This window comes from Laccaria bicolor, genomic scaffold (assembly GCF_000143565.1).
Source record: "Laccaria bicolor S238N-H82 LACBIscaffold_69 genomic scaffold, whole genome shotgun sequence".
NCBI classification, from domain to species: Eukaryota; Fungi; Basidiomycota; class Agaricomycetes; order Agaricales; family Hydnangiaceae; genus Laccaria; species Laccaria bicolor.
The window spans coordinates 221,644-223,078 of NW_001889940.1; the positions used below are offsets into that span (position 1 = coordinate 221,644).

The following is a 1,435-nucleotide window of genomic DNA, read 5'->3' on the forward strand; positions in this document are numbered from 1 at the left end:
CCCAAACGAGTAGTATGTCCTAGAAGGAAATTTGAGCCTATAATCGAGACGCGCGAGAGGTTACTGATTGGCCAGCAAAGCTGGCGGAGGTAATGATGGCCGTCGAGGACAACGATGTCGACGTTGATCAGAACATGTTCATCAACGTTTGGCTTCGTCATCACTCTTTCCACCATCACTACTGACCACCTTAGGAATCAGAATCGCCGCTATCGACGAGCCACGTCAATTTATTGAAAAAAGAAGGGGTATACAGTGAGAATCTCGTCTGTCTTAACGGACCCTCTGTGCTGAACAACTAGAGTAGCATCCCGACTTTTTTTTTTTTTTTTTTTTTTTTTCGACAGGCCTCAAAGCTACTTAGAAACACCTTGTCGTTGGGATGGTATTCGTTCGGGATGCAGTTGTGGATAGGATCGTAAAACTAGCAGACGCGGTGTACGTTTTGAAGGTGCATTAGCCCCCAGCTCGTTCCTACCAACATTGACTAACCTCCGTCTTCAGAGGCGCGAATATGACACAACGGCGGGCGCTGTGGGATGCCGTTTTCGACGCCTTGTTAAACTTTTCAGCGTAAACCCCCCGTTTCCTGCACACCCTGTCGCCCTTGTCCCAATATTGCATACACGACGACCACGTTGCACCCATACCCGCCCCTTGTGAGTCCGGGTGGTTTCGCCGAGGTATGCCCTCTTTCATTCATAGGATAAGCCTGACCCCACGTTCCGATGAGTAGGAAATGACCGTGACGATAGCGCATCTTTCGAATGGCGGCACGACTTCATTGTCATTCAACTATCTACCTCATTCCTACCTAGCCTCCTTCCCTCCGGTGCCCTCTTCTGCCATCGGCCCCTTGGGGTTTTCTATCCCCATGCGGGAAGCTGCCCTTCGCTTTTCTAAGGGTGTATACTCGGCACCGGTCTTGATACGACGTCTTGACGTCGAACCAATGTGATCTCAAGCTTAAAGCCAATGTCGTCTCCAAGTTGTGTTTATCTGCTCATGATACCAACCGACATGCTCCTCGATTGTTACTTTAGTTTTGAAGCTGTCGCAAATCGGGTTCCCTTCAGTGATTCAGCACTTCGCGTAACACTCCCCTCAGTATGGTTATGAATCCCCACCCCTTGACAGTCTGCTGATTGAAACTCTAGTTGCTGCATCATGCTGACGATCACATCCCATGAATGTCGGGTGGATTTACGTTTCGATCAAACTACCTCACTGCTTCTCAGCGTCTTCCACTATGACATTAGCACCTTGGCCTTACGCAAAAGTGCAATCCTCGCCTTGCGTAGACTAAAACGTCTTTTCATTTTCCAGTGTGAATCTTTTGGCCACGCTCGTAAGTCTTGTCATTGAATACCCAGTCTACAGTGAACAGTAGTCTCCCGTAGGCAACTCCTTTGTTGCGGGTGATGATAGTCGATCT

At 48.9% G+C, this 1,435-nt stretch overlaps 1 protein-coding gene across 1 annotated transcript in view; it reads right to left on the reverse strand.

Moving 5' to 3' along the window:
* Window positions 1–273: 273 nt before the first annotated feature.
* LACBIDRAFT_334777 (uncharacterized protein) overlaps window positions 274–1,435 on the reverse strand; it is a gene marked incomplete at both ends in the record, with an annotated part of 2,428 nt that continues 1,266 nt past the window's right edge. The window contains 4 exons of the mRNA XM_001889589.1: window positions 274–290; window positions 493–555; window positions 598–779; window positions 815–937. Coding sequence (XP_001889624.1) covers window positions 274–290; window positions 493–555; window positions 598–779; window positions 815–937 — 385 coding nt within the window. The remainder of the gene's footprint in view (window positions 291–492; window positions 556–597; window positions 780–814; window positions 938–1,435) is intronic.